Here is a 26,633-nt window from a genome sequence, read left to right on the forward strand (position 1 = left end):
GCGAGAGGAACGAGGAGAGTTGTAGTTGTCGGGATGAGCGTCGAACGGAGCTCTCGACTCTGCTCGCGTCTCGCTGGCGCCTGGTCCTTCTGCTCGCGTCTCGACGCTGGCGCCTGGTCCTTCTGCTCGCGTCTCGACGCTGGCGCCTGGTCCTTTTGCTCGCGTTTCGCTGGTGCCTGGTTCTTCTGCTCGCGTCTCGACGCTGGCGCCTGGTCCTTCTGCTCACGTCTCGACGCTGGCCTGGTTCGCTCGTCTCAGCCGAACCGCACGAGGCGGGAAGGTCCATGTCCTTCTGGGTGTCTGTGTGTGTGCGTCTGTCGTTGGGCCCTGTCTGTAAGTAGGAATTGGATAAGTGTTTTCGCTGTACATTGTTTGCCTTGCTTTAGTCGGTTTTAACTCTGCTCTTCTGTGTTCCTTCCCCACCCATTGTAAATAAATAGCCAGGTGTTAAATGTTTCAGCTCGTTTCTGTGTTTTCTATCATTGGTTTTCCGTGCTGCAAACGGGAACTAGGAGGCCTCATTGTTGCTGTAATCGTACAAATGACCCGGCAGGGTTCTGGTACTTTCTGCTCGGGGTATGGCTCGGATCCGGCTCGGTAACGGCCCGGATCGCGCAGATCCTGCCGAGGGTGAATTTCCCCGGTAGTTTGGACCACGTGGGTATTTAGGTAAATTGAAATTGGCAATCGACCCTATCCCACGTGGTCGACCTCATTGGTGAACTTCGGTCCGATAGAGGACCCGTCGGCTCCGGAGTTATCCAGGGGGACGACCTATACATTCCGGGTGATCGGTGGAGCCAACTCTATGGCTCCATCTGGTGGTCGTGCTCGCGGCTGACACCCGGCCCTGCAACAATATGACTCTGGGCCTTATGGCTACGGGTTATGGGCAATGGGCAATATGGCTACGGGTTATGGGCGATGGGCTATATGGTTATGGGTTATTGGCTATATGGCTACGGGTGATGGGCTATATGCTATGGGTTATGGGCGATGGACTATATGGCTACGGGTTATGGGCGATGGGCTATATGGCTACGGGTTATGGGCAATCGGCTGTATGGCTACGGGTTGTGGGTGATGGGCTATATGGGTTATGGGCGATAGGCTATATGGTTACGGGTTATGGGCGATGGGCTGTATGACTCTGGGCCTTATGGCTCCAGGTTATGGGTGATGGGCTATATGGCTATGGGCGATGGGCTATATGGCTACAGGTTATGAGCGATGGGTTATATGGCTACAGGTTATGGGCTATATAACTCTGGGCCTTATGGCTACCGGTTATGAGCGATGGGCTGCATTGCTACTGGTTGTGGGCGATGGGCTATATGGTTATGGGTGATGGGCTATATGGTTATGGGTGATGGGCTGTATGGCTATGGGTTGTGGGTGATGGGCTATATGGGCGATGGGCTGTATGGCTATGGGTTGTGGGTGATGGGCTATATGAGCGATGGGTTATATGGCTACAGGTTATGGGCTATATAACTCTGGGCCTTATGGCTACCGGTTATGAGCGATGGGCTGCATTGCTACTGGTTGTGGGCGATGGGCTATATGGTTATGGGTGATGGGCTATATGGTTATGGGTGATGGGCTGTATGGCTATGGGTTGTGGGTGATGGGCTATATGGGCGATGGGCTGTATGGCTATGGGTTGTGGGTGATGGGCTATATGGGCGATGGGCTATATGGTTACGGGTTATGGGCGATGGGCTGTATGACTCTGGGCCTTATGGCTACGGGTTATGGGTGATGGGCTATGGGCGATGGGCTATATGGCTACAGGTTATGGGCGATGGGCTATATGGCTACGGGTTATGGGTGATGGGCTGTATAACTCTGGGCCTTATAGCTACCGGTTATGAGCGATGGGCTGTATTGCTACGGGTTGTGGGCGATGTGCTGTATGGCTACAGGTTATGGGCGATGGGCTGTATGGCTACGGGTTATGGGCGATGGGCTATATGGCTACAGGTTATGAGTGATGGGCTATATGGCGATGGGTTATATGGCTACGGTTATGAGCGATGGGCTATATGGCTATGGGTTTTTGGGTGATGGGCCATATTGCAATGGGCAGTTGGCTGTATGGGCTACATGGTTAAGGGTTATGGCAATGGGCTATATGGTAATGGGCATTATATCAATGGACTATATGAGGTACGGGTGATGGGCTGTATGGCTTTGGGTTCTGGGTGATGGCTATATGGGTTATGGGTGATGGGCAATCGATTGTAATGCTATGGGTTATGGGCTTCATCGCGGCGGGATATATGGGTGATATATTTATGTTGGGTTATGTGGAGATGGGGTAAGATGATGGGCTATATGGGCAAAGCTCGGTTTCCACCTTCCTGATCACCACCGATCGCCTCCTCAGGGAGAAGAGGGATGCTCAGTGGATTAAATCTGGCTCAGTGGATGATGGATTAAATCTCGGTCCCCTCCCGCTTCGTGTCATCGTGAATGCAACTGACGATGTTCATCATTTTAAATGTCCGTTTCTGCAACAATGAAAATATCTTGCGCACAAGCGCCGTTAATGCGACTGTGCGCACATTTATCCGCTCCCCATAACCCAACATCAAAATCGTGATCGCAAGGATTGCGAGGAGAGGCGTCATCAGTAAGAGCTCTGTGATTGGCTGCTCCTGGATGGAGCGGTCAGCGTGGGGCGATCGTCTGAACCAATCGGTATCGCGGAAGCAAAACGAGCCAATCGGCAGTGGCTGGCACGTGCGCGTGCGACCAATGGGCGTGCAAGGTTCAGCATGAGGCGAGTGGGTTTAAAATCGGTGGAATTGTGACGTCATGTGCGATTTATATTTTTATTCGGAGGGTGATGTGTGCCTCCGTTTTTGTGAGATAACGTGAATTCCATTGACTGGGATTGTGGAAAGTTGGTATCAACAGAGACAGCAGGGCCGTGATCACGTTCAACTGGTTTGTATGTTTTATATATCTTGTGCAATCTTGTTCATCATACAATCTTGTGTATATACACGTATATGCAAATTTCTGAATGTACTGATAATGACTGTATTCAAGGGAAGGTGTGGAGTCCAATTTTTACCTGCGTATGTGATTACAATGTGATTTGGTTTTGTTTTTTTCAATCCTTGTCCAGTTTTAGTTGAAAAGTTTTGAATTTTTTTTCCTGTTGAGTTTTGGAATGTCGTGTGTTTATTGTGTGTTAAGCATTGTGTATAATTTTTTTTTTAAATGTATATATATATATATTTATATATTGGCTGCAACCGAAATAATTGGAACATTTGAATGTCCCAGGTTAGAGTAAGGTTTTGTATTTTTTTTTTTTTTTGTCATGAAAGGTGGCCTGGAAGTCTCTTTATCCCTTCCCGGTAAACCATTCGTTCTTGAACTCTTTTAATATGCAGGTTTTATTGTACAGTAATTGTATCTGTATGCGCTCCATCATTCTCCCTGCACTACTAAATTTGTCGCCCTCTTAGACGTCTTGTGGAGTCACCTGTGTGAAAGAGGTCACGGCTGCAGCGCGTAATTCTTGAATCGTCCTGTACCAGTTTGTCGACACTTGCTCCTTGATGAAGACAACATCAACCCCCAAGTAATCAAACTGATTGAGAAAGGAATGCAGCTTTGGAACACCATATTGATACTGCAGCACTCGGGAAAGATTGAAAGACCAGGAGTGAAGATGCGGCGCGAGATCTTCCAGGGAGACTGCCTTTCGCCCCCTCCTATTTTTGCCTGGCCCTGGACCAACTGATCAAACTCAAATCAATCATTTAGGTTTATTGGGAACATCAAATGTTGGACATCTGATGATCCATGCCGATTCCATCGTTGAGGGAATGTTTCAATGAGATGGTCCTGAATATGTCGGACAAAATGCACAGGTGCACCATGTTGGTGAAACCAGACACTTTCAGCTATTCCCGCAGTAACAAGTTGTGGTATCAGCCAATTTCTTAACATAAGCTCGTTAGCTCTGCTGTTTTACCAGTCCATCAAAAAATAGTGATGAAATATATGTCTCGAGATCATTCCTGCCCATATTGACATCATGCGATGATGCTCCAATTACAATGTTGATTTTCCTTAGACCAGAACACCACGTTTCGTGCCTGTGTACTTCGAGAGTTGGGGAGGGAGGTGCAGGAAATTTGGCCGGGTAAAGTGACTTTCAGGCCACCCCGTACAACAATGAGGAGGACGAGGAAAGTGAAACTGCACATCATCGGTGTGATTGATGATGGATTATTGAATCTTGGTGCCCTGTTAGTGTTTTAGGGAAGCATCCAGGTTTGCGGACACTGGAATCTTGCAAACAGATCTGTGACAGATCATTTCATTACGTATTTATTTGTTGCTTCATTCTGTTGTGGTTATGTCCACTGGTTAAAAACCAATGAGGTATTTCTAAAATGATGTTTTTGATCAATTTGGGATTAAAGAAAAATGGAAGGAGGCAGAAAAAAAATTAAACAAGTACAGGTACATTCAAAGTACACCGTCCCCATGCCAAATAATAAATAACAAATCCTCCAACGTGCGACATCGCTTGAGTGCCTTCAGCGACCAGCGATGCCGCCTCGCAGCACATGGAGTCGGAATTGGGAGGGAGCGGTGTACAATAATTGATTGATTAATTGATTCATTGCAAAATTAAAATAAATAAAGAATACACCAATGTCACCCCCAGGGTGACCAGTATCTTGCCAAAATGTGAACATGAGTGACTTATTTATTCGATTAAAGTTACTCAAAAAATAAGGGTTTCGTCGACCTTGATGCTTGACCTTTTTGTGACCTTGACCTTGATCTTTATATTTTCGTACGGTTAATGGTATCTCTTCAGGACCGTTGTACATGAAATATCAAGAGATTTTGATGAGAACTGAGGAAATAAAATTTTCATGAAAAATCCGTTTTTTCGTCATGACGTCATCAAATGATGTCGTAGCGTCAAACTTTTGACAGATCTGGAAAGCACTTATCAAGCGCTTTCATATAAGGTATTACTCGATATGGTATCTAAGATTTCAAAATTTGACCTTGGGGTCAAAAACTTTCGACCTCCAGCGCTAACCATGAAGGTCAAGGCCGATCGCCACCAAAAATTAATCAGCTGAGCGCCAAACCATGAACTATATTCCCATGAAGTTTGAAGACGATCCGATCAAAATTACTCAAAAAATAAGGGTTTCGTCGACTCCCCTGATTTGTGACAAAGTAACCTTGACCTTTGACCTTGACCTTGAAAATTTTATGCCCTGAAAGGGACCTTTATAGGACTCTGATATGCGAAGTTACAAAAATTTCCAATGATAACTGTGCTCTGCAGAGTGATCGATACGTGATTATCTCCGTTAATACAATGGCGATTTCGATGAAACTTGGTTGGTAGGTTCATACCATGACCTAGTTGTGTGCAAATGAGAACCGTTGCTATGGACACCACCATTGCCTAGCAACAGGACTTTGAAATTTTGGAAAAATCATAAAAAATTACTTTTTTCGAAAGTCAAAAATCGGGCCATGAGCGACTGTGGGCAGTACATTCAGCCATATTGTCAAAAATTTCCAGCCGGATCCTATGAAAACTGTCGGAGAAGATAGACTTTGAATGAACCCTGGTCGAAAACAATAAAAAAATGAAGTTCGTTATATCTCAATAACTATGAGTCAGATATGCATGAAACTGGTATGGTAGGTTCATGGTATGTCCTAGTTATGTGTGAGAACCGTTGGCATGGACCCCTCCGTTGCCTATCAACGGCCGAAAAACCTCTAAATGTGGGTGTATTTTAACGAAAAAAACAATCTGCAGCATTCACCCTTGAAGCCAGAATCATGAATTTTCTTGTGCTTAATACTCAGGTCATTCCCCATCGAACGGGTCCATCGCGTCAGGTTCTATTGGGTAGTCGACTACCCATGTCCGCCTACTGGCTTGTCTATCTGTCTGTCTGTCCCGAGCAGAGCTCCGTGGGTTTTGATCCGATCCTGATAAAATTTGGGTGGGAGGTTTATATCATGATCTAGTTGTGTTTTCCTGAGAATGGGCGTGCTGCACCCATTATGGGCGGAGCCACGCCCAAAAACATGTGTTTTTAGGGGGTAGCCGGTTTCAAGTTACATCTTCTCCGAGGGGGTTTGTCGAATCTGGCAGGGGTTTCAGTGTTTGGTTAGCCCAATGGCACCTGCATAGCCCCACGCAGCTCGATTTTTTATTTATTTATTTATTTTTTTTTCATTTTCATCACAAGGTCACGAACTTAGAAAATTGCGAATTTTGACAAAAATCATACGACCGCCCAAACTTTGAGAGCTAGGATGACAATATTTTTATGCATAATCTTGAGGTCATTCCTCACCTAAAGTCTTGAAACCATTTTGCTCTATCTCCAACACCTTGCCCGTGGCGCCCCCTTCAAGTTTGTTTTTATGCCGATTTCATCAAAGTATGGATAATCCGAGGAGTGCGAAATGCCATATAGCCGATATGACGTTATATTGCTCCTGGAATGTTCCAGAGGAAGTTTTGCAGCAAAGGTCATAATCCTTGACCTTTGACCTTTAAAGTTCACAAAGGTCAAATTTTCAAAGTTGTGGGACTCGAACCGGGTTTTCGACTTTCTTCGACGAACCAACTCCAATAAGCTTTAGCACGTATCCTGTTTCCTTATTTACTGTCCACAACATTGTTTTGTGACCTTTAAAGGTTATGCAAAGGTCAAATTTTGAAAGTTGTTGAACAAAACCGGGGTTTCTACATTTTACAGCTAATAACCTGTCACCCGTACCACATCATGTTGATCATTTTTATAACTTGGTCAAAAATTATCACATTGTCTCATCCTTGACTTCTGAAACAATCTACATCATCAAATACCGTTCGTGAACCATCGTCGTCTTCAGACTTGTTCTAATTTAAACATATATAATGTTTCTGCTGCCACTACCTTTCCAGGGAACCATTCCATACATAAACTACTCTCTGAGTAAAAGTCCCCTACCTTACTACCATCTTAACTCTCTTCTTTACTCTCAAGCTATGGCCCTTGGTCTTGTCATTGTCTACTCTGTTGAATAATTCATCTGCACTTATTTTATCGATACCTTTCATTATCTTAAACATTTCTATCTCCTCGTAACCACCTTCTTTCTCGTGAAGAAAGCCCTGTCTCCTTCAGCCGCTGATCATGGCTGAATCTAGGTAGGCTCGGAATCAATCTTGAAGTCTTGCGCTGAACCCTCTCTGTGGCATCTATGGCTTCTATGTCCTTCCTGAGTTATGGTGACCAAAACTGCACACAATATTTTAGATGTGCCCTCACTAAATTCCTGTACAATGTTACCACCACCTCTTTTGATTTATAAATGATCCCCCTCCGAAAACAACCTAAAACCCTGTTTGCTTTACCTATAGCTGTCTGGCACTGTGCTGCCTGCTTACCTCCCATATGTATTACCACCCCCAGATCCTTCTCCTGTGCGACACGCTCCAAAATTACCCCTTGCATCCTGTTGGTTCACGAGTCAGTAAGTGACCACTATATTCGTTATGGGTGTGTGTGTCTGTCTGTCTGTCCCGAGCATAGCTCCGTGGGTTTTGATCCGATCTTGATAAAATTTGGGTGCGAGGTTTGTATCATGATGTAGTTGTGTTTTCCGGAGAATGGGCATGTTGCGCTCATTATGGGTGGAGCCACGCCCAAAAAACATGTGTTTTTAGGGGGTAGCCGGTTTCAAGTTGCATCTTCTCTGAGAGGGTTTGGCGAATCTGGCAGGGGTTTCGGTATTTGGTTAGCCCAATGGCACCTGCATAGCCCCACGGAGCTCGATTTTTTTTTTTTCATTTCCATCCCAAGGTCAAGGTCACAAACTTAGAAAATGTCAAAAAAATCAATAAATTGGACATCGAGCTCCTAGGGTTTTCAACTGTTTCGAATGAAAGTTGGTATGCAAGTCGTGCTCTTCGAGTACTCAAACTTTCATCATTTACATTTTTCCCGATTCCCGCCAGTTTGCCCGTGGCGTCCCCTCGAAGGTCAAAAAAATAAAAAAGGCAAACCGTGTACATTGCTCGTGAACCATCGCCGTCTCCAGACTTGTAATCACTATTTTCATTGTTCTTTCCCATCCCCAACACCTTACACTTGCTCAGGTTAAATTCCATCTGCCAGGCTTTTGCCCAATCTATGCAAGTATCAATACTTTCCTGTATCTGATCACCACCCCTTCTGCTATCCACCTTACCTCCAAGCTTTGTGTCATGTGCAAGTTTGGAAAGCTTACTCTTCATCCCATTATCCAAATCGTTGATGTAAATAATGAATAGAAATGATCCGAGTACTGATCCCTTTGGTAACCCACTACTATACCTGGTGTTTGCTCAATGGTTAGGGTGGTGGCTTGTGATCTTAGGTTCCTGAGTTCAAGCCCCGTCGGCCACTGAATTAATACACCAGGGGGTTGATTCAGCCTGTCATCCTTCCGAGGTCGGCGAAATGAGTACCAGTTTCAGTGTGTGTACTGGTAGAGGGGCACTGCATCACAACACAGTCGCGCTTCAAGAAATGATAGCTACCCCAGCAGCTAAGCTGCCATACAACCATGACCACCCACTACTTACATCCTCCCAGCAAGACATCCTCCCACTCACAGCCACTCTTTGCTTCCTATTACTAAGACAGTTTGCAATCCATTTACCTACCTGACCAGCCACTCCACAAGCCCTCACCTTGGGTAACAACCTCTGATGTGGTACCTTATCAAATGCCTTCTTAAAGTCTAGATATACCATGTCCATTGCCTTTCCCTCATCCACCCAATCAGACGCTGCTTCATAGAACTCTAAAAGATTTGTTAAACAGGAACTACCTTTGGTAAACCAATGCTGACTACCTTTAATTAGTTTGTATTTGTTTAAATGGATCCTCATCTGATCCTTAATTAATGTCTCCAACACCTTCCCCACAACTGAAGTCAAACGAACAGGTCTAAATTTTCCCAATTCTTATATGGATCCTTTCTTAAATAATGGTGTTATATTTGCGACTCTCCAATCTTCCGGCACCTGTCCTGACTCCAGGTGAACTATTGAAAATATCCGTTTATATCTCGTTTACCTGCTCAGCCACTTCCATCAATACTCTCAGGTGCATATTATCTGGACCCGGAGCCTTATCTTCTCTTAGATAACCCAGCTGTTCCTTTACTTCCTCCGCTCCAACCTGGATCTTCTGTAAAAGCCCTTCCCCACCTCCTCGATAGATAGTCTGAGCTATTGGCAATTCTCCTGACTGTTCTTGTGTAAAAGTGGAAGCAAAATACCTGTTTAATAAGCCTGCCATCTCACTTTCCTCACTCACCACTCTCCAGGTGCTATTCCTCAATGTCGTACTGCAGCATAGCAAACCAATTGTTCGACTTTTCATAAAAGCACCAAAATTGGTACATATGTTGACTAATGTATTCTGAACAATTCTGGATATGGAGCCACTCGAGATTTTGCCACTTCGATATGGAGGCACTTCGAGAAAAGCATCCAAAGGAAAGGAAGCATCTGTAAAATGATATGGCCTGATTTGCAAGGCTCTACATAGGCTGCCAGAACCGCGATGGGAACCTGGACGAGTTCTTCCATCATGAAAATCAAGCATGCCCTCCTGCGTTATCTCATGCAGGTGAGCTACACCTGGGTAGCAAAAGCGACTTGCTGGTGTGCCTTGAAGGCGTTGCTGAAGGTCAGTCTGATGCACCTGCTGTCACTTCTGTTGTCCTTGACGGCGCCGTCATCGTGCAGATGTTGAAGCCTGGCACTGCCAAGACATTTGAAGAATATGCCCAACAAGTCTTCATCCCATACGTCGAGGGGCAGCTGCGTCGTGCTTCACGTCTCGACCTCGTTTGGGATAGCTACAAAGATGGCTCCTTGAAGACGGCGACAAGGGAGAAACGAGGAAAGGGGTGCGATGGCGCGTGGTGAGCACCGCAGCCATACCAGGAAATTGGCAGAGTTTCCTACGTGTCGACGCAAACAGGGTGGAGCTCTTCACCTTCCTGTCCGAGGTGCTGGTGCAGTCCTTCCATGACGAGGCAAAGGAGTTGGTAGTCACTGATGGTGAAGCAGTCATCTGCCTTCCAAGGCAGGAAGATGAAAGCTCTCTGGCTCCATGCGGTCAAGAAGAGGCGGACACTCGCATCATGCTACATTTGGCCCATGCTGCAGAACATGACCACCGTTGGATTCAAGTTCGAACCTTAGACACTGATGTCGTCGTCTTGGCGGTGATGGTAGCCCAGGCACTACCATGCGTGGATGAACTCTGGATTGCCTTTGGGATGGGCAAGAACTACCGCTACATCCCTGCCCATGAAATAGCTGCCTCCCTCGGTCCACAGAAGGCATGTGCCCTCCCTGTCTTCCACGCCATGACCGGATGTGACACGGTATCAGCATTCGCGGGGCATGGGAAGAAATCTGCCTGGGCCACATGGAACTCATTTCCAGAACTGACAGATTCTCTTGTGACCCTGACCACCACGCCAGTCAACATCCAGGATGACACAATGCACTGCATTGAAAGGTTTGTGGTGCTCCTCTATGACCGCACCAGTCCATATACGGACGTCAACGAGGCCAAAAAGAAACTCTTCGCCAAGAGGAACTCCGTCCAGCGCATCCCACCTACCTACGATGCTTTGGAACAGCATGTGAAGAGATCAGTCTTCCAGGGTGGCTATGTCTGGGGGCAGGTCTTAGTCCCTCAACCCATGCTTCCATCACCAACAAGCTGGGGCTGGCGGCAAACAGAGGATGGGTCCTACGAACCGCTCTGGACCACACTCCCTGAGGCTTCAAAAAGCTGCTTCGAGCTGGTGTCGTGCGGCTGCAAAAAAAGTTGTAGAAACCGCTGCAAATGCAAGAAGGCTAATTTGCAATGCATTGGACTGTGTGCTTGTGAAGGAGAATGCCAGTAGACACAGACTGAGATATCGGCCGAGCTTAGAATGTGCAAATGCAAAGTCGCATTGCTTGTAAAAATGTTGACTTCTTGATCCAGAGCCAGTACACTTGAGCTCAGAAACTCATATTGTACTGGATGTATGCGTGTACCATGTGTCCTGGTAAAATGGTAGTAGACAGTAAACGGTAGCCGCTTCAAAGTGAAGTGTGCAATAATTTGACGACATTTTCTGAGTTTGTCATCACGATTATCAGTCCCCTTTTCAAAATAGAGTAAAGTATGTAGTCTATAATGCAATTTTTGTTGATTCCAAACCCATTGAATGTGATGAATATCATTTTACTCTTGTTCTCCAGGCAATAATGGGTACTTTTCAGGAGAGCAGCAATTTACAAATCAAATAATGGCTTTTTTTAACCTAAAATACTGGCTCATAATATTTGAATACGCCTTTTCATGGTCAATTTACTGAATTTTACACTTTCCTTATATCTACCACCAATACAATAAGAAAATACGAGCATACAGCCAATTTCGCTAAAGTAGAATGGTGGCCATTTTGGAAAATGGTCGCCGAAGCTGACCAAGGCACAATCTCGGGTGGCTCCATATCTAGAATTGTTCGGAATACATTGTTCTACATGTGTACCAATTATGGTGCTTTTATGCAAATTTGAACAATTGATCTGAAATATCAGACTACGCTGCAGGACTAATGGGCCCACACCAGTTCTAACCTGTTCTTTTCCCCTGATGTACATCAAGAAAGCCTTGCTATTATGTTTCATATTCTTAGCCATGTCCTTAGTTTTTTTTTTCTTCTTCTTCAGTTTTCACTTTTGTCCCCAAATTTCAGCTTCCTAGCTCAAAGGATGGCTGAGATATCGCCCAGACCAACAAACAAACAAGAAAGCAAGAAATAAAACGGAGTAAAAACTGAGTACTGCCTTCGTCGGACGGCGTGATGTCATGCATCACCTGGATATGGAATTGGGAAGGAGCGGTGTATAATATTGTTGTGGTTACCAGATTCGCAAACCACCATTCAGGTCCCTTAGGTGAGGTATCTCGGCAAGTATATGTGTAGTTAGGCCCAAACCCGTTGTCTAGTGGGAATACATGACATTTATACGTGCTGCGACTCTTCAGGATAGCCGTTTTTCTTTTACTATCTTTATTTTGGACCAACCGCCATGATTACCACCACAACCACAACATCAACCACCAACCACAACGCCGCTTCACCACAACCGCCACGACCTTCACGTCACACCTCGCAACCGTAGCATCGCCACCGTTCTTGCCCCGCTGTGGGTACCGGTGTTGGACTCGTGCAGGGCGCACGTTGAACAGCGTGTACAAAATCACGGATTTTGTGCTTCAAAAACGGATCAAAAACGACACACGCCCACTTTTTGCCGTCCAATCGGTGAGCGAGGGGCGATTTGGCCCCGCCTCCAGGACGATCGATATATGCAAATTTGTGGATCAAAAGCCTTCACGCCCACTTTTTCTCGGGCCAATGGGGAGCGAGGTGAAAGGTCAAAGGGAGGGGGTCAAAGGCGAAGCTACGGGGGGATAAAAGGACCGTGTTCGTCAGTCAGAGCCGTGTGGAAGTCTGGAGCCCGAAGCCTGCAGTAGCTGGAGAAGCTGAAGAGAGTCGAACGAGGAGAGCCCAAAGAAGAGTCCAGGGTGGAGAGTCCAGAGGCGGAGAGGCGGCAGCGGCGAAGGCAGACGAGGGGGTGCTCGCGACGGTGCCGGGAGCTGCACGCCCGAGGAAGGCCGGCAGCGCGACCTGGCCGAGGTGGAGACGCACACCAGGGATAATAAAGATCCTCTATACCCCGAGCATCAGCAACCCCCTCCTGTTTCCCCCCGCGCTGAGATAGTGCGACCAAGGGGGCCCCTTTCCCACCCCCTGCCAGACACTGTCCGCGAGGCCCGCGGAGTGAGGCGCCATCGCCGCTCCGCGTCTCATCACCAGACGGGTAGGCGCGACCCGGTCTCGGCCTCAGGCCCGCCTCATTCTTGGGGGTATTTCTTTTCCTTGGTTTTGGGTATGTGTTGTCGGCGCCGTCTGTGAAGTAGAATTGTATAAGTGTTGCCGTGTGCTCGGTAGTCGGTATTAGCTCTGCATTGTTTTCGCTTTTATATTTGCTTTTTGTGTAAATGGAATTGTGTTTTCTTTTTTTGTGTGCTTTTGGTGGAATTGTATTTGTGTGCTTCCCGTGTGCCGCGAATAAATGTGCTTTATTGTTGAACTGTTCTCCCGCTTCGCTTCGTCTTTTTCTCCCATTGAATCCTCATCTTGCTTCACGTAAAGGGTTGGTAGTGGGCTGAATACGCCCGATAATTAATCAAACCGTCGAGGTCGACGATAACACCGCTCGGTTATTCTGATAGTACGGAACGGGTCGCTTAAGTGGCCCGTGTCCGAAGTCGACCTGCGGCGAGGTGCGATCGCCCGGTCTACCCTCCGCGTGGGTACTTAGGTAGGTCGAATTTGGCGAGCAACCCTATCCCACGCGGGGGCTGATTGGCTCGATCGCGGTGAGACCGAAAGGTCCACCCGTGACTGGTTCCCGGCGTTAGTCCGAGAGGGTCACGACTGGATTGTCCGTCCGGTGGGCGACGTGCCGCGATTCGAGTTACGTGGCCGTCAGCACGCCGGCGGGCGCGAATACCGCAACAATATATTGTTAGGGCTGTGCAGTCTTCGACGACTGTCATGCTGCTTGAAGGCTTTGGGACGAAAGTGTCTCCACATCTATGACACGAATTGGCGACTCCGAATGCAACGACCTTGGTGGAATCACCGACGGGAATAGCCAAGCCAAGTTTGCAAAGTCTGCATTCGAGGTGTGTTAGCGTGTTTGCGTGGAGCCAATCTGCCCATCTAAGGGGTAAGCCAGAATTCTTTAAGCACTATGGAGCCTGTTCCCGATGACTACACACGTTTTTATCAAAACAGGTAATGCAGTTGCCAACTCTACCACTTTTGGCGGTAGTCAACCGCTTTTTACCTCCGCCACCAAAGGTGAAGGAGGTTATGTTTTCACCCCTTTCTGTTTGTTTGTCTGTTACTTGCAAAATCGAAGATTTTTCGAATTTTTTAGTCAGTCGGTTTTGTTATTCTGTCTGTTTGTCGCCTACAGGTCATGATGTAAACCGATCTTCACGAAACTTCACCACATGGTAGCATTTGTCATAAGAAAGAAGTCTATTGTTTTTGAGGTCAAAAGGTTTAAATGTCAACATAGGTCAAAGGTCAACAACTTAGGGGAGATTTCTAAAATCCTAAATTTTCAGCCGATTGACTTGAAATTTGAAGAGGATATATATCTCAGGTCACTGAATTCAACGAGCCAATTATTTTTGAGATTAACTTGGACGAAACGGTCAACATAGGCCCAAGGTCAGCAACTAAGGTGGTGTTTCTAAAATCCTCAATTTTCATCCGATTGACTTGAAATTTGAAGAGGATTTGCATATCAGGTCACTGAATTCAGCCACCAATTATTTTTTGTGGTCAAATTTGTTTTGTGGATTTTGCAAGTGTCGTGCTCTGCATGATATCTTCTTCTTGTTTGTTTAATTGTGTGCAGGATATCTCAAAAAGTTGTGGACGGATCCAGATTAAATTTTGTGGACAGGTTGTGTGTGCCAAGGACACACTGATTTAGATTTTGGTGAAGATCCAGACCTGGACCCGACTACTAGAATTTTTTTAAGTGATTCTTCACCATTGAGAGATCGTGCCTAAAACGACACATAGCATGATATCTCAAAAAGTTGTTGAGGGATTCAGACGAAACTTGGTGGACAGGTTGGTTGTGTGACATGGAAGAATTGGTTCAATTTTGGTGAAGATCTGAATCCAGATATGATAATTTTGTAAGTGATTCTTCACCACTGAGAGGTTGGGCTAAACCAATATGTTGTTGTGGAGCCGGGTATCGGCGGCGAGCACGACCGCTAGGTGGAGCAGTAGAGTCGGCTCCACTGAACACCCGGAATTTAGATCGTGCTCCTCGGAGAACTCAGGACCGTGAATCGCCAATAATTCGGCCGCGTGGAATAGGGTTAATTGCCAACTTCAATATACCTAAGTATTCATGCGGCAAAGCTCCCGGGGAATTCACACCCTCAGCAGGCCTCGAGCGGAATGAGCCGTTATCAGGCTCGAACCGTGCGTAACCCGAACGGATGGTTACCAAGTCACCTCGGTCCAAATGCACAATTTGCTGCTTCCCAATTTCCCAACACGCACCATGCTAAGCCAATGAAAGAAGCACAGAAACTAGCTGATACATTTAACAAAATGGATATTTATTTACAATAGGCAGGGAGGGGAACACAGAAGAGCAGAGTTATCCGACTATATTCCAATGCAATGTACAATGATCATGCACACTTAAACAGTTTTACTTATAGGACGGCGCCACATACAGACACACACTCAAAAGAAAAAAGACCCAATTGGTCTTTATTCGACCCTCGCAGCCAAGGGGATAGTCGAGCTGGGGGTCAGAGGTCTGTCGGGGTACCTGACCGAGTTCGTGCGGCTTGGCCCGCGACTGCACGTGTGGGACCCGTGGTCCGTGGGAGCTTGGATGGTGGATAGCGGATCCAGGGTCGCTCCTTGAAGGAGGCCAGCGGAGACTTCAGGCTTGAGAGCTCCAGCAATGATGACAGCGCACCCAAACTGCCTTCCAAGAACTGCTCCCTTCAAATGACTCTCAAGAATTCCCAAGGACACGCAAGAACTCTGAACTCTGAACGAGCACACAAACTCTCCACCCACACAGCTACACACTGAGGTTCAATCGCTAAGTCCAAAATATTGCTTCTGGTCCCAAAGCAAAGTGCCGGGAGAAAGGGAGGATTTTTCTTTGATTTTTCTCTTTTCCGCTAGTCTGTTTTTGTGTCTGATTGCAGAGGTGCTTCAAATAGGAAATTAGATTTAGTTTACCTCACGTTCTGTTTTTATTATTACACCTTGTATTATTACCATTGTAAATATTTGATTTTCATTAAAAACCCGTATTTATTTAAAGGTATCATGACACTCAAAAGTACTGAAATTGCATGTATGTATATATATATATATATATATATATATATATATATATATATATATATATATATATATATATATATATATGTATATGTATATATTGTTACGTTTGAGGGGGGGGGTATGCATTCAAAGGGTAATTAGGATGTTTAATTAGGTATGCCATGCTGTTCGAGTTTACCAGGATCTCGATGTAATAAGTAGCAATTCAGTGGTGATAAGTTGTCTAGTAAATGTTCATTTCTTCAAGGGGGAAATGATAATTGTCACGTAATTAGATAGGGACACGGGATAGGGTAAGTGTGTCTGCGTAAACCCCTTTTGGTATTCTCTGGAGACTGGCCGTGACGTCACAGGACAGTGCAGCGGATGGCTCCGCCCCGTGATCACGATTGGCGGAAGGCGACGGCGGTGGGCCAATAAACGGCTCGATTGGAAGTGACGAGGACCAAGGATAAAAAGGTTCTGTTCGGGGTCGAAAAAGAAGAGGAAGAAGATCGGGACAAAACGATCGTGTTTTTTTGGTGTGGAGGCTGTTGCGCGGAGAGTGTCCTTGTTGTGCTGATTCGATCGTCTTCTTGATCGTGTCTTGGAGCCTTGCTGAGCCTCGTGCCTCACCTTGGTTGGCTCTGGGGTTCTGCTGACTCGGAGTACTGGGACAAACGGCGGGCGGACCTGCCTCCCTCTCCTGCTCGCAACTTGGCGCCAGAACTGGTTCCCTGGCGGCTGTGAGCGGACTTGGGCCAAGACCAGGAGGTCAACAGCACCACGGTTTCTCCTGCCCCCCTGACGAGAGCAAGGCCAGCTCGTCCGACGCCGATCCAGGGACAGTTGCGTCCACACCACGGTCCAGCCTGACCACCAGAAATAGCTACGTTTTGTGTGTGTGTGTGTGTGTGTGTGTGTGTGTGTGTGTGTGTGTGTGTGTGTGTGTGTGTGTGTGTGTGTGTGTGTGTGTGTGTGTGTGTGTGTGTGTGTGTGTGCTTGGCGCCTTAGAGGGTTTGAGATCTGTATATTCATTGGAATTGTCTGTGTTTTTCCCCACTCCCGATCCCACACCATCCCGTCGAATCGCCCCGGATCCCTTTTCTTGCCGAGTCTTGTTATTTCTGGTTAATAGTAAAAACAAATAAACATCATCAACTCAGTGAAAAGTGACTCGTGCCACCTTCCTCGTCCCGTTTGCGGTAGAGCGATTAGAACCGCCATGTTTGGGTTATAAATAAATAAACCGCCTCCATCGTTTCGGCTCATTCTACGTTGGCGGGACTGTTCAAGTCCCGTGGACGTCACAATATATATATATATATATATATATATATATATATATATATATATATATATATATATATATATATATATATATGTATGTCCTATAGGAGTTTTTTCCGAGATGACTATAGGAGATATCTCCTATAGGAGATGACTATAGGAGTCATCGTGATTTCCGATCTGACAATTTTTTGACAATACTCGTTCTGTAAAATGTAAAATAAAAAAACAAACCTCTTCGGGAATGCACCTAAAAATTCTGCCAAAATCTACTGAACGACGCGCAACCCACATGACATCATCTCCAGAACAACCAAGGCTGCACGTAAATTACTCGGGTTGGTGGTCTACGTGATTGTATTGGTGTCCTGTGTGTTTCCACATTCGATTGGTCGACTCAAACGCTTCGTTCATTTCTGCTTTAAAAAATCAAATATTTGGTTTTGAACAATGGATGACATGGAGTTTGATTTGTCTGGTAGCAACAGTGAGTGAGAGAAATGAAGGCTTTTGGTCTGAATCAGATGGAGAATTGTCGGATAACGTAGTCGCGGGAGGTGAAGTTCAGGCAGCTGGAAATGGAATATGGCCTTACCAGTTCGAGCCCGAAGCAGGACAAGCAGAGGAAAATGGCTGAAATTCCCGGAGTTCATGATTATCGGGAGGACATCGAAGGACGACTTGGCAATAACAACTGGTTAGACTAAATCCTATTCATAATTCAATAATGTAAATTCGACTTGCATACTGCTCGATCTCAGAAATATTTTTGTGAGGTGACGTGACCAGCGCAGCTCAGCCGACATGTTGCACTGCAGCCAATGAATCGCAAGCAAGGCCAGCGCATGTCATCGGCCGTATCTCTCCGCGCATAAAACGAAGCAATCTCGCTGTCCGGATACGATGAAAACTTGTGTGCAGAACACACCTTGTGACACAATTGTCTGGAGTAGTCTGATAAATCTGACGTTCTGTTGCATTTTTATTTCTTTTATTCCTACTGTCATCATGTAGTGCCAGTAGAAAACAATGAATAAAATTACCTCCTTGCACCTTGAAATGATGCAATATTAATCTTTCGTATTTTAGTTGTATGTCCCTGTAAGTTTCTTTTTTAATGGAAAGGTTCAACAGTCACATTTTATATTTTGTGGACATGGTATAGCCCGTTATTGTGCACACATGTATTGGATTTGTACACGACTACGACAAGGTACTAAAGGGATAAATAATTGCCTCGTGATTGTTGTGCATACACGGCTCAGAAGCAGAATTTCTTTTCCACGAAACAATCACAGGAATTTAGACGATCAGTGAGATAGCAAACAAATGTGCACAATGCATTTGTACGTACTTTATACGGCGCGCGACGTCTAATCAATCCACTCTGAGCGAGTCGCGTTCTGGAGATGACGTCGACAGTCACGTGATCTGCGGTTCGCTGAACTCAACTTTTTTGAGGGGCGGGGCATAGCAAGTTGTAAAAAGCACTACAAATGTTTGAAATATTGGTCTAATTATCCCATTGTTGATTTAAAAAAAGAAATATGGGTGATTTCTTCACTAGGAAGGTCAAGTTAATATATAAATAACCAGAACATTTTGAGTGTCATGGGACCTTTAAGTTGCTTGTATCTGTTGTGGGTTCGAATATAAAACCCTTTTGCTACCGTCCTGGTGAACGCCTCTGGTATGTCCTAGCCGTTCACCATCCGGCGTGCCATACTTAATCTCCGAGGATCATGTGTTCGCCTTCAAGGAAAACCGCTCGGCGATCCGGCCTGGTCGGTGTTAACCGTCCGTCCATGACAATTGGGTCAGGGAAATGAACATTACCACCAGGGTCGCGACATTACATTCAGTCATTCCAATATATGTCATATAATCCATCCATTGGGACCATACTCTGTACAGAGCATGGACGGGTCGCCACTCCGACACAGTATACCAGCAAGCTGGCACTCATTTTGCCAACCTCGGAAGAATGACAGGCAGAGTTAACCACACCTGGTATTAATTCAACAGCTGAGGGGGGTTTGAACTCAGGATCGTAGATGTCACACAATGTAAAGTCCTAAACACATTCAGGAGTTACATGTGAAAAAACGCAAAAAACAGATTCATCAGGAAAACTTGATTATTGTGCTTTCCTTTTGCAAAAAAGACTGTTAGAATGTACAAATTTAATGTTAAAATTACAAAATTTCGTTATGATGGGAAGGGTGAGGGGGGGGGGGGACACCCCCTTTCGAAACTCTCCACTAGCATCGGTCACTTTGCTCCCTCACACCACGGATCCTTTCCACCCTTCCGCTTTTTCTTCTCTCAACGATGGCAACTATCAAATATATAGATAAATTGTATGAAACTCGTCCCCAGAAGCATGACAACTTAGCAAATATACCTTTTGTCTTTCACTTGAGGGTAGGTGGGAGGGGGTTTGTGTTGAGACACAGACCTTATTTACGCAGCACTGCTCATTCATGTGGTATGCATCCATCCTCAGCCCACTTGGCTGTTCGGGTCGTGTCCGGGCATGCAACAGTTCGGTGCTGGCCTCAGCTCATGGAGGCGACCTCTCTCCTCTCTCCAGAAGACCAGTAGCAGTGCACCGAAGACAAGAATGCAGACCCCAAAGACTGCGCAGGATTCACCAACACTGGCCTCAGCACACAACGACACTAACCCTTTTATAATCTGCATGGAGCTCATTGAAGCATCCGTGGGGCATGCCCATTGACCAACACAAGCAGATCGATGTCCTTTGTCTGTTTGGTGGTTTTGTGCTCACTCCACGATCGAGCAGTGGGTCGCACTCATTGGCTATTGCTGGGAGGAAATTCCATACAAGGACAGATAAATGATGGGGAAGATTCAAGAATGTAGGGAAAGGGGTAAAGGAAGAAATACAGACACTTGGGCAGAGGGGGGTGGGGAGGGACTACATACTTAGAAATGTGTGCTCAACACGTTTTATCAGTTACGGGAATTAGAAACACCCGCTACCTGCAGGAGCAGCCTGGGAAGTGGGAGCGGTAGTAGGGGAGGTAGGGCAAATGTAATTTGCACCATGGCTAATAATCCCCCCTGTCTACAGGAGGGGTCAGTTAAATCACTTGCGCTGTTACGTATGCAGTTGAAAATCATAAGCCCCCCCCCCCCCTTGCAGGGAGATGGGTGGTTGTGCCCATGACCTGACCCTGGGTACTACCAACACAGATGCAAAATTTGGTGTAGACCTAACCCTGCTTTCAGTTTCGACCCGAAGGGGTTGCGAGACTATTGCCCTACGTACGTGCGTGCATCTGTCTGTGTGCCTGTGTTTCAATCGTTTCTCTTTATAATTTTTTTCTCTGTAACCGCTTGTCTGATTGATGTGAAACTTTAAACATAGGAGGAACTTCCCATGGAAAATATTTTAGTGATAAATCTGACCTCATAGGTCACATGGTATGGCAGCCATATTGGATTAAAGGAAATATTTGGACATCTAAACTGCTCAACGAAAAAAAATTGAAACTTGGCATATGTCATCAACTCCCATGGGGTATATAGAATGATAATGATGACATAATCGGTGAAGTGGTATTCCAACCATAATTGGTTGAATTGAAGTCCTTATCCAAAAATATATGAAACTTCATATGTCTGATCTATGACCTGATGTGAGTGAAGGATTAAATTTATGACGTCATAACCCATGCCAATAAATGGTTACGTAATAGGGTGCATGGGTATATGGGCCATAATAGCTGTGGGCCATGATTGTAGCATGTTCAAGTTAACGATGGTATTGTTGTTTGTGGGGTAGATGGAGGAATTTTATAGTAAAGGAAGGATTGTATTGTATAGCATGGTCAGTGGACAAGCAGGAGACATCTTGATGAAATTTAAGGAGGGAAACTGTGAGCTTAAGTTTTTACGTGTCAGCACATGGGTGTGGTGTTGTGTTAACTAGGCAGGGTATAAGGCTATTTCTACCAGGATGTGATTGCCCCCTGTGACCTTTTTCTACATTTTTGCATTTACAAGGCTGGCTATAAAAAGGAACGACGCTTTAACAACAACAACCGGCTGGCCATCCACCTGAGGTTTGGGATTTGTCGGTGTGATGTCAGAAGGGGCTAGAGAGACTAGAGGGCAGTTGGTGTGAGGTACGCGGTTGAGACAGAGGGTCTCGTTTTGCTCTCCTTGACATAACAAGAGAGCTGGCCAATTCTCGTTGTCGTGCTGGTGTGAATTTGTTCACGTACTGAAATACGACGCCAGCCATGGACTGTTTGGCTCGGTCAAGAAGTTTGGACGCTTTGAGGAGAAGGAGAGGAGAAGAAGAGCGTGTCTCTTGGCCTTATCTCAGCAAATGTCCCATTGTATGCTCAAGGAGAAAGCTAGCGCCCTTTGCAGTGAGTGGGCCTGGTGCTGAGAGAGGAGCGGTGTGGCAGTTTCGATCATGTGAAGAAACTGTACGGCGGGATGTGGGTCCTAACTAAGGAAGGCCGTCCGCGCGAATTACCTGACATATGTGACCGCAAAGAATGACTTGGCGCCATTTTGGGTGCATTTTCCTGCTTGGTGGCTACGCGGTTTCGAGGATCGCCGGGCTCCTAAAAGGTCATCTCTGGACACACAGCTAATTGCTGGAATAAAGGGAGGATTTTATTTTATTTTATTTGTTCCTTTGTTTTTGTGACCGAGTGGAGATATCTCAAATTAGGTTTTAGTTTACCTCACGTTTCATTTCCTCATGCTTTGATTTATTTTCATTATAAATCTTTGATTTATGTTCATTGAGCTCTCATTCGTTGAATTCACTTGTTTGTCTATTCGTTGTGGGTTCGAGTGTCAACCCATGTGCTCCCGTCTGTTACGTGTCCTCACTGCCCTCCATCCCACGCGCGCCACAACCTCCAAGAACCTCAGCTGTTCGCCTCCAAGTAAAACCATTCGGCGATCAATCCAGGTCAGTGTTAACCACCCCGAACACGACATTATTTTTGTTTATAATGAATGCATGAGTGAGACCATGCGCTTTGCGAGTGTCGTTCTAGTTTTTCTATGTTTTTCACATGTACACACATACACACATACAGATAATTAGCTTTTTTAATATATTAGGATCACGCCACAATTTTACGAACACGTACTATGAAATTGGTATTCTAATCTGTCCCCTATTTTACCTCTTGGACCAGACAAGTAACGAAGTATGTTATCGTTTGACTCGTAGAATGTTACTGACCATATGGTATGCATTTGAACTTGGCTAAGCGAAATTGATGATTGCAATTAGAAGAACCATGTTAATTAGCTAATTCTTGTGATCGGATGATGGCATGAAGATCATTTGGATCACAGGGGTTTGCCATGAGATCACTTTGGGACAGTCTGTTGGACCTCCAGGACAATGTTCAGACCCAGCTGCTGACAATATAAAGTTTTGCTCATCGTTGTTTTTTTTGTGGTGAATATCCAAACAAATTAATTTTCTTTACTTCATGCCCCCCACTCTTCCCCTCCGCAACCTACTCATGTTGTTGACGTTACCTTAAAATCTTTGCTCATTTAAGCTATTTGATCGCAATATGGTGGGACCTCCTCGGCACTGGAAAGGGGTTATACCGACTGTGCAAAATCTTACAATCCAAATCTTCGGAAGTTGCAAGTAGTGAGATTATTTTGATTTAAAGGTCTGTTCATCGTGTATGAAATAAAAATATAACATTGCTCTGTAAAGTTTATTCTTGACATCAGTGTGTTGACATTCCATCAAATAATGCAAGGAGGAACTTTTCACAAAGAAGAGCAACTTATCACATTTATCGGAGGGAATATTTCTGAATTTGTAGTTGCGTTCGCATACCACTTCTCGTGCCACCCTAGATTCAAATCTTGGTTTTTCTACGTGTGCATTGATTACATGTACTCAAAGCCTGGTGTTGGCTTCTTGGTTTAGGTGGCTGGCTTAAGATCTTAGGGTCTTGAGTTCAAGCCCAAACACATTGAATTAACACCAGGTGGTTGACTGTCGGGAAAATGAATACCAGCTTACTGGAAACAGGGGCATTGCATGAATGGCACAGCCACGCCCCCAGAAAAATGATGCAGCCAAAAAGCCACAGACTGCATACAAATAAAAAATGTACTCTGATGACCAATGATAGAATTGAAGTCGAATATCGCCCGGATAAATTGATGGCTTCCTCTTCCTCCCCCCCCCCCCTTGTATTTTTTTTTCTTCTTCTCTACAGACATGAATAACATTTCACATTGGGCTGATGGAATGGCAGTCCTTGACCTCCTGCCTTCCAATCCCCTGCAGGAGCCAGCAAGATTGGCCTGGACTGCCATGCTCAATCGTTACTCACATTTCCAGGTGAAAGCAGGCTGCACAATAAAAACTGTTCTTAGACTTGTGATTAATTATAAATATTTATTTTAAATCTTAGCCTGGGGATATTGATTTCACTTCAAACAATTAGCCATGCTTTTCAAGTCACGAGGTATTGTTATTTTTTAAGCTTACTAAGCCTCAAAGGCCCTCTTTTGTAGAACGCTAAACTTTCCTTGTTTTATTTTTTTTTTGCAAAATGTACTCTGAAGCTACATCTAGTACTCTTTGATGATCCATCCAACAGCAGTTCCTCAGGGAAGTAAAGGCTCTTTGCTTGACCAACTTTTTTTCTCGACTGATATTCTTTCGCATGCTGTGGGTGGCATCGTTTGTTGGAGACATAGCTGTGCTGCTAATGCAGTTCCCCCTGTAGGTTAGAGCAGGAAGTTGGAATTTGGCCAGGATACCGGTGATAACTCATTTACTTCTTTTGAAGTACACCATGGGATCTTTAACATCCACCAAACTAATGCTGGCAGACGAGATGCATAAACATTGATGCTTCGTCCTGCCTGTGAAACACCAGGATGACAGTTTATAGCTGGGTCGAGATTCGAACGCAGGCTGGACAGCTGAGAGGTGAGTGTGCGTACCTCTAGGTTTTCTTGCTGGTCCTTTCTCCACTCAATGAAGCACGTGGTGATTACCTGCACGTTGCATTGGCATTCTCAGGTCCTGTGACGATGAACACGGGGCGATTTGTCATTTTAAACAGTGGAGTTTGAATTTTAACCACAATTTTAAAGAGTGGTAATGGTAGAAATAAAAGTAAAAGAAAGAACAAGCAAGACAGTACGAAAAAAAAATTATGAGAGGAGAACGGGTAGCAAGGATAAATGTGTTGTGCAGCCCCATCACACCATTAGCCTCATAGTATATAAAAGCACTTGCAAAGAAGGCTTGATTCAGCCAAATGTACCAACAAGTGATAAGCATGGAAGAAGGTTTCTGTGTTGAAAGTTGGAGAGAACAGGTTGAAAAAGGCCGGCCACTGCTGAATCCCTTTCATCAGACCCGGACGAGTTAAATCGCTAGTCAGCGACTTGGAACATGACATTTAATACTGACAAATCACAAGCTCTCACACTGTCTCTTTAAAAGGATCAGCAATTGACCTATCAATCTTATTCTAGGGACAGCCCCTAGAAGAGGTGCTATCCCTCAAACACCTTGGCTTAACGATATGCCATAACCTTTTGTGGGAGGATCATATCTCAAAACTGGCATCAAAGCTAGGCTGGACACTATTTGGGTATTCTGCTTTGAGCTGAGGCATTCCTGAGTTGCACCAAGTTCATCATGGTGTACAATGCTTTCGTACTCGTGGCCATGGAGTATGGTTCCCCACTCTGAGCTGGTACTCCTCATTTCCACCTTGCTGCTCTTGAGATGGTCATAAACAGGGCCTTCCTCATCATTGGTATCCCAATAGTCCTGCAGCGTAGTCTGATATTTCAGATCAATTGTTCAAATTTGCATAAAAGCTCCAAAATTGGTACACCTGTAGAATAATGTATTCCGAACAATTCTAGATATGGAGCCACCCGAGATTGTGCCTTGGTCAACTTCGGCGACCATTTTCCAAAATGGCCACCATTCTACTTTAGCGAAATTGGCGATGTGCTCTTATTTTCTTATTGTATTGGTGGTAGATATAAGGAAAGTGTAAAATTCAGGAAATTGACCATGAAAAGGCATATTCAAATATTATGAGCCAGTATTTTTGGTAAAAAAGCCATTATTTGATTTGTAAATTGCTGCTTTCCTGAAACTTTTCGCTGAAAAGTACCCATTATTGCCTGGAGAAGAAGAGTCAAATGATATTCATCAAATTCAATGGGTTTGGAATCAACAAAAATTGCATTATAGATTACATACTTTACTCTATTTTGAAAAGGGAACTGATAATCATGATAATGACAAACTCAGAAAATGTAGTCAAATTATTGCACACTTCACTTTGAAGCAGCTACGGTTTACTGTCTACTACCATTTTACCAGGACACATGGTACACGCATACATCAGTCTAGTACAATATGAGTTTCTGAGCTCAAGTGTACTGGCTCTGGATCAAGAAGTCAACACTTTTACAAGCAATGCGACTTTGCATTTGCACATTCTAAGCTCAGCCGATATCTCAGTCTGTGTCTACTGCGTCTGTCTACTGGCATTCTCCTTCACAAGCACAAAGTCCAGTGCATTGCAGATTAGCCTTCTTGCATTTGCAGCGGTTTCTACAGCCTTTTTTGCAGCCGCACGACACCAGCTCGAAGCAGCTTTTTGAAGCCTCAGGGAGTGTGGTCCAGAACGGTTCGTAGGACCCATCCTCTGTTTGCTGCCAGCCCCAGCTTGTTGGTGATGGAAGCATGGGTTGAGGGACCAAGACCTGCCCCCAGACATAGCCACCCTGGAAGACTGATCTCTTCACATGCTGTTCCAAAGCATCGTAGGTAGGTGGGATGCACTGGACGGAGTTCCTCTTGGCGAAGAGTTTCTTTCTGGCCTCGTTGACGTCCGTATATGGACTGGTGAGGTCATAGAGGAGCACCACAAACCTTTCACTGCAGTGCATTGTCATCCTGGATGTTGACTGGCGTGGTGGTCAGGGTCACAAGAGAATCTGTCAGTTCTGGAAACGAGTTCCATGTGGCCCAGGCAGATTTCTTCCCATGCCCCACGAATGCTGATACCGTGTCACATCCGGTCATGGCCTGGAAGACAGGGAGGGCACGTGCCTTCTGTGGACCGAGGGAGGCAGCTATTTCATGGGCAGGGATGTAGCGGTAGTTCTTGCCCGTCCCAAAGGCAATCCAGAGTTCATCCACGCGTGGTAGTGCCTGGGCTACCATCACCGCCAAGGCGACAACGTCGGTGTCTACGGTTCGAACTTGAATCCGACGGTGGTCATGTTCTGCAGCATGG

At 45.4% G+C, this 26,633-nt stretch overlaps 1 protein-coding gene across 1 annotated transcript in view; it reads left to right on the forward strand.

Annotated features, from left to right (window-relative positions):
- The first annotated feature begins 2,884 nt into the window (after positions 1-2,884).
- MSMO1 (methylsterol monooxygenase 1) overlaps positions 2,885-26,633 on the forward strand; it is a 63,924-nt gene continuing 40,175 nt past the window's right edge. Inside the window, exons 1-3 of the mRNA XM_085853419.1 lie at positions 2,885-2,952; positions 7,479-7,539; positions 23,568-23,692. Of these exons, the coding sequence (XP_085709545.1) occupies positions 23,570-23,692 (123 nt within the window). The 5' untranslated portion in view covers positions 2,885-2,952; positions 7,479-7,539; positions 23,568-23,569. The remainder of the gene's footprint in view (positions 2,953-7,478; positions 7,540-23,567; positions 23,693-26,633) is intronic.

Source organism: Eptatretus burgeri, chromosome 2, assembly GCF_056783735.1.
Source record: "Eptatretus burgeri isolate ZD-2024b chromosome 2, Ebu_testis_v1, whole genome shotgun sequence".
Classification (NCBI taxonomy): domain Eukaryota; kingdom Metazoa; phylum Chordata; class Myxini; order Myxiniformes; family Myxinidae; genus Eptatretus; species Eptatretus burgeri.